Source organism: Calypte anna, chromosome 3 (assembly GCF_003957555.1).
Source record: "Calypte anna isolate BGI_N300 chromosome 3, bCalAnn1_v1.p, whole genome shotgun sequence".
Lineage (NCBI taxonomy): Eukaryota > Metazoa > Chordata > Aves > Apodiformes > Trochilidae > Calypte > Calypte anna.
In genome coordinates, this window is record NC_044246.1 from 109,441,181 (window position 1) to 109,447,900 (window position 6,720).

The 6,720-nt window shown below is 40.4% G+C and overlaps 1 protein-coding gene across 1 annotated transcript in view; it reads left to right on the forward strand.

Moving 5' to 3' along the window:
- RCAN2 (regulator of calcineurin 2) overlaps positions 1-6,720 on the forward strand; it is an 86,100-nt gene extending 79,380 nt beyond the window's left edge. The window contains exon 5 of the mRNA XM_030447089.1: positions 238-6,720. Within this exon, the coding sequence (XP_030302949.1) occupies positions 238-398 (161 nt within the window). The 3' untranslated portion in view covers positions 399-6,720. The remainder of the gene's footprint in view (positions 1-237) is intronic.

Sequence of the window (6,720 nt, forward strand, 5' to 3'; positions counted from 1 at the left end):
TTAAATTTTTATTCCTCCCAGTGCTGTTGGCCACTAATAGTGGTACAAAACACTGTTGTAGACACCAGGCTATTTTATTATGCCTTACAGATCACTCCTGCCCAGTGGCAGGACCCCCAGAATCTGCTAAATTTAGGAGCAGCACACACTCATCTGCCCCATCCAGGTGCAGTCCCAAGAGTGCCATGGGCTGTGCTGCTCCTCATCTTGATCTAACTCTTTTTCCTCTGCTTCTAGGGGAGAAATATGAGCTGCATGCAGGAACAGAGTCCACTCCCAGTGTGGTAGTGCACGTCTGTGACAGCGACATGGAAGAAGATGAGGACCCAAAGAATTCTCCAAAGCCAAAAATCATCCAAACTCGACGCCCTGGTCTGCCCCCTCCTGTATCTCACTGAGCCTCTCTGGCAGAAGCAGCACTTCTCTCCTCCAGCACAGCTCTTGGTTTTTTTTTTTGTTTGCTTTGTTTTGTTGAAAGGCAGCCATTGCCTTTTGAGAACCAGGACATTAAACCCATTGAAATCCCTTCACAGTAATCAAGCCTATGTAATAAAAGGGCTGAGAAAAAGATCTTTATATATGTAAGCATATCACACACCAACTAATAGGTATTTCTAGAAAGGAGGAAAGAAGGCTGAAGATTCAAGGGAGGGTTTCAGTCTGAGGATTTTTTCACAGCTATAATTCACACACTGAAACACCACTACCAGAGAGATCATTCAGGGTGGGCAATTGAGCTGATATCAGGCTTGATATTCAAACTTCCAAAATACTTGCTACTGCCCTTCACCAAGCAGCCTGCTCCTCTGACCTCCTCAGCAGACCTGAGTCTTTTTCCTCTTTTTTCCCCTCTTTTTTCCTCCCCCATGATGTGTATCTGTGTCTTGTTTTTATCTATTAGTAGTTTGGTGGTCTTTTCATTCCCCTGAAGTTTTCTCTTAAGGAATACTCTCTGACACACTTTTAGAAATAGCAGACCCTCTTCCATCAATAGCTGTAGAGTACACTGGTCCTTAATGGTAACAGGGATGTGAGACAGAGCTCTCTGGGCTGAGGGGAGAGGCAGCAGCTTGCTGGGGGGAACTGAGGTCTTTCAGTCTTTCTCTCCTAAGGAGGAGGGAGCCAGAATATCAGTAGGAATTGCAATTTTATCTTCTATAAAGGTATGAGTGGTATTTCTCTCTGACTTTGGGGAAGAAAGAGAGAAGCTGACTGCTCATTTAAGATGGGATTCATTGCTCTCAGTCATTGCTGTGAGTTCCAGTAATGATACAGGCTGAATGCTTTCCTAGTGGTGTGTTGAATAGCCCTGAAACCCTTAGTAATTATTTGTACATGCAGGTCTGTTCAGACCTTTTTCCTCCCCACTTCTTGTGCTTTAAAACCCTTTTTGAGCTGTATGCATTTTGGGTTTGTGGAGGTGAGGAGAGGTTAGTTGGTGTTCTTTTGTTCATTTTTTTCCTCTCTCTCTCTTTTTTTTTTTGGCCAAAGAAAACAGGACCATAATTACACACTTGAAATCAAGCTGCATGCAATTGAATCCCCATTTTTTTTTTCACTCTGTCTTGCATGTTTCTTTCACTTGCAGTGTATACTGGGTTAAGAAAAAAAATGTTCTGTGTTTTCATCATGGCTGACAGCAGACAGACACTGGATTCCCTGTCTGGCAGATCTTCCATGATGATTTTTTTTTTTTTTAATGCGTACTTGTCTTTTTGAGAACATATTTTCTAGACATTTGAGCTCAGACTTTGCATATAGTTAAGCATGCGCTTAATTTATGCACATGAGTAGTTCCACTGAAATTAATACTGCAGAAAACTGAGCATATGTGTATGATACAGTGGGATTTTTAAGCTAACTAGCTGCAGGTGTACTCCCAAAAGTGACTATAAAGTGGCACACTGAGATTCCACAGTTTAAAATCCTTTGTAAGTTAAAATAAGTCAACAAATCTTGGAAGCTCATTCTAGGATCGGAAAAGCCAGCTTAGGTTCTGTCATTAAGATTATCATAAAACCTAATGATCTGGTTTCTGAGGGAGGGTTCCATCCCATGATCAATTAGCAGTGAGGCTAAAAGCTTCAGCAGAGTCCTTTTCCCCTTGCAGAGGTGCTGGCTCTGCAGTACTTCCAGGAAGGAAAGCAGGTTGCTTTGGCAGAGAAGAGGAAGATGCCATTCCCAACTTGTGTGGTGAGGACATTCTGAGAATGAGGGCTTTGCCATTCTCATATAAGTCATTCTCTGACCACACCACAGCCCCCTAATACTCCTGTTGAGATGTAGTGCTTTACTTAGCATATATTTATAATGTGATACTTGTTACTGCATTATGGACATTACTGTGCGTGTGTTACACCAATAGGAGCACATTAAATACAGCAGAGACTGAAGGAAAAATGGGGTTTTGGTATCCTCACAATATCTGTGTAAAGTTGTCATGAAACAGCTCCTTAGAGATGTCACTTCAATTACTTTTTCTGTGTTAAATTTAGGATTGGCTTAAATAAATAAATCGTCACTCACTGCCCTAGGACTGTAACCTGATGTTCCTGTTGAAAATACTCTCCTGAACCACTTAAAATACTTCAGGAGTAACATCATGATGTCTTTTAAGAACATACAGAATGCTGAGGTCCATGAGGTTTAATCAGTATAAACAGGGAGAGTAACTTCTAAATACCTAAGGTTTTGATTTTTTTTTTTTTATATATGCTGTGTGGAAGAATTTAATGGTCACATCCTCAGCTGATGTAAGTGATCAGACATCATCTCCAGCCCAAGTTAATACTCTGGATTTTTTTTACATGCAGAAGTGTTGGAGGCAAATCTAGTCCTTCTATCCTTGTACTCAAACTTCAGAGAGGCCTGATTCTGAACTCAAATGATGTAAAAATATATTGCAAATTAAAGCATTGGATCTCAAATGCTCTTTCTTCAAAATACATCTCAGACAGATTTAAAAACAGACCCCATGCATAAAACTGTAGTGCAGCTACAGACCTAAAACTCAAAGCATATGTGTCACCCTCATATGGTAAAATAACAGACACCATAGGAAAATATTTCTGGCATTATAGAATTAAGTCCCTATCATAAAAGTGACAGCAATCATGACTCCTCTTAAGAGAGCCTGGTATTTTGCTAAAGGCTTTTTTTTTTTTTTACCTGGCACAGAACAAAGGCATCTCTCCAAAGATGCTGAGCACCTGGAAGAGAAACTGTCCCAGTTAATTCAGCAATTCAGAGGCAGAGCCCCTGCTTACTTCAGGGGGAATTTTCTTTTGTAAGCTCAGTCCCTCGATTTGCACTTTCCACAGGGTGTCTGCAGTGCTGGAGTAGATTCTCTCATGTCATAACACCCTAAACAAGATTGAAATCTCTGTGTTACACGACAGCATCTCCATGCACAGTGACACAGACGATGTCCTTTTGATTTCCTTCCCAAAGCAGGAGCCTGGGGGAGCAGCTGGCAGGGATGCCCTGGAGTCCTCTGCTGAGTGGACTTTGCTCCTGCTGCTGGTTGGAAATTAAAAGATGGAAACCAGGGAGTACAGTTGCTGTTTCTGTTGCCCGCTGCTCGCTTGTCCTTTCTGACCTCTTCAGCTACAAAATCGAAATTTTAATGACTTACTAAGTAAAAGCATGAAACCATTTACAAAGCGTGGAGAAAGGGTATTTTGGAATCTTCTCTTTTGGAACAAATAATTTTTGTGGCCTTGATTTTTATAATTAGGACAAGGTAGTACAGACATCCCCTCTTCCTAACATTCACATACACACTCAAGTGTGCTTTGTTTTCAGTGAGAAAACATGGCAAGAGCATCCCTTCCTCAAACATGACAAGATGGTTACTTCAGACACAGTTTTTCTAAAAAGCTTTCTATTATAAAATCCTGCCCCATGGATAAATCATTTAACATGTAACTGATCCTAAATTGTTTGGGAGGGGAAAGTTGCTTTTATTTTGGTCCTTTTTCACCCTCCCATTCAGCAACAGTTAAAAAGCTTTCTGCAAAAAGAAACTGTTCTGTGTGCAGAGTAATGGACTGAACCATCTTGCAAGACTTGATTACAGTGGTATGTGTGAGCACTGTGACAGGTTATATTAGCAGCATTTCCATTATATTGTACATACTTTTGAAATCCTCTACTTAGTCATATTTTATAGGAGTAATAAAAAGCTGTTGGCTAATTAATCACTTTTACACTTGTATAAATCAGAGCTTAGTTTAAAAAAAAAATAAACATGGCAAACAATATTGTTGTGTTCTGCTTGCGTTGGCATTTTGAAAAGCAACGTGGAAAGAGGTAAATGAAATTATTAAACTGAGAAGTGTGGTATGCACCACTGCTCTCTTCACTGGTAGATCTGAAAGTGCTTAAAAGTGTGATGTGGGCCAAATTCTGTTTCAACAGAAGTTAGAGGAGGGCAAATACCTGTTCTGGCAGGATATGCCATGTTCCATTTTCAACTGTTGCAGCTTCACAGAGTCATGTAAACTTGTACTGGATTGCTGGGGATTTGGCTAGGTGGATGAAAAAGAAACATAACAGCCCAATCCCTGGCAAGCAACAGCACATCCCTGACAGCTGATGTGCTTTTTCCTCTGCTTGAATAAGGGGCATGGCATCCAGCAGCTGTCCAAGCTGGGGAATAAGTTCTGTTGACATTAATTATAACAAAAATGGTAACTAATTGTTTGTATGAGTGCCTGTATGCCTGTACTTCAGTAATTTGTACACACAAGTAGGCAGTGCTGATTTATACCTGGTGTTTGTGCAGCCAAATGATGCTGTGTGATGCTAAATCATGGGAATTAAGGGTGGTTTTGCCCAGTGCAGCAGGGGCCTGAGGCTTCTGAGGCTTCCATGGTTCATGCCTCTTTTTTTGGTTTTTTTTGTCCTCAAGACTTAAAATCAAAGCAAGACAAGCAGTGATTTAAGGACATGTTGGAAAGTGCAGCACAGGCTCCAGCTCTGTAACTGGGTCTGGAGTTACCAACTCACTCCCTGATGGTCAATCCAACCCCTGAGCTCACAGGAGCTGGGTCCTTTTGCATTGTATGGAATGATGAAACCCCTGGCAAAATTACAAGACAGAAAATTACCTTTATCCTGGCCCAAACCAGGACACCTGGTCAGGCTGGTGCTGTGACAGATGAGACTTCTGGAACAGCTTGTTTGAAGGGAGGGCACTATCTGTCACAGGTCTGGGGAGCTGGAGCAAGTTTTCTATGGTAGAAGGGATTTGATGAGGTTATTTGGGATATCCTGATTAAAATGCACGCAGGTTGCACTAAGAAAGTTTGCTAAATTTATTCTTGTTCTTTCTTTAGTGATAAAAATTTTACTGTGAAACAGCCACTTAAGAGTTTTGCTTATACTGGTATAAATTTAAGACCTTTGGATTGCCTTGGTTCCCTTCTGCCTAAGAAATCATATTTAGTTCTGTTTTACCAAAAAGCAAAACCAGGTATGGATTCAAGTTGCAGACAGTCTCTAATTTATACTCATCCTCATGCAATGCTCTTCAATAATTAACTGTGCTAGCAAAAAACTCCCACAGCTCCAAACCCAAGCTTTTGCTGTTTCAGCACATCTTCTAGGGGGAGTACAGCAGCTTTAAATATTCCAGGCTCCTCTTTTTAAGAGATATATTTTTTTTTTCCTAATGTGAGCCATGATCTTTTTTTAAATACATATAGACTGGCATTCAGGAGTGAAGTGACAAGGGCAGGAGTGTTGTTAAAGCTCTTTCCCACATGTCTGTTTGAAGTGTTGAGTGTATTTGCTTTGGCTTTTGGCAGCTTGCACTGATAGAGGTGGAACAGCAGCAGGATGGAAGGGCAGGAGCCCTGAATGCCTCCACTGCAGGGATGCTCAGAAAGCATTAAAAAAAAATAGCCTTAATTTGTCTCCCCCTTTTGTCAGGTTGTTCAGTTGCTACACAGAGATTCTGGGGCTGCTGTAAGAGCCACCTGTGGACCCTTTTAATACAGGTTGTGTACCTCTGCAGTAATTACAAAGCCTAGAACTGAGGACATTTCTTAGGGAGGCTCTTGGTGTAGTAAAGCTGGGAAAGCTGTGAAATGTGAGCAGTCTCAAGGTTAGAAAACAATTAAGATATTTAGAATCTTAAGACAGACTCCAGGATTTCAATTCCTGTTGTTGAGAGCTATGTTAAGAAGGGCCCATTTACTGTCCCTGACTCAGGGGCTTTCTCACTCACCTGTGTAAGAGTATCCAGCAAGAAAGATTAAACTTCTCTGTTATTATACAGCCTCGTTTAAACAGATTACTGTAACTGATCATTTATCTAGTACAAGAAAGTTGTATCCACATTAGTGTCACACAGTGGTTTTCACTATCCGGTTAATGAAAGTAAATGTTTTGAACCCATTTTAGAGCAGAGTTCTTGTTCAGAAACTTCTGAAAGAAATGCCATTTGTAATGACTGATGGATCTTTAAGTGTCAGTTTGACAAGTTGTCCTACTGTGGGTAGCTGCAGAAATATTTCATGTATGTTGTTGTAGATTTAAAAACATAACTCATGTTTTAATTCGAGTGTCTGCATTTCTGACACAGATGTGACATATCTGTATATATTACAAATCAATACTATTTTTAACCACATATTTTGTACAAATATTCACATTAGCTCTGTACTTCAGTGAAAATCTATTATGGTATTAAACATTTTGGTGGAATTAGAAAAA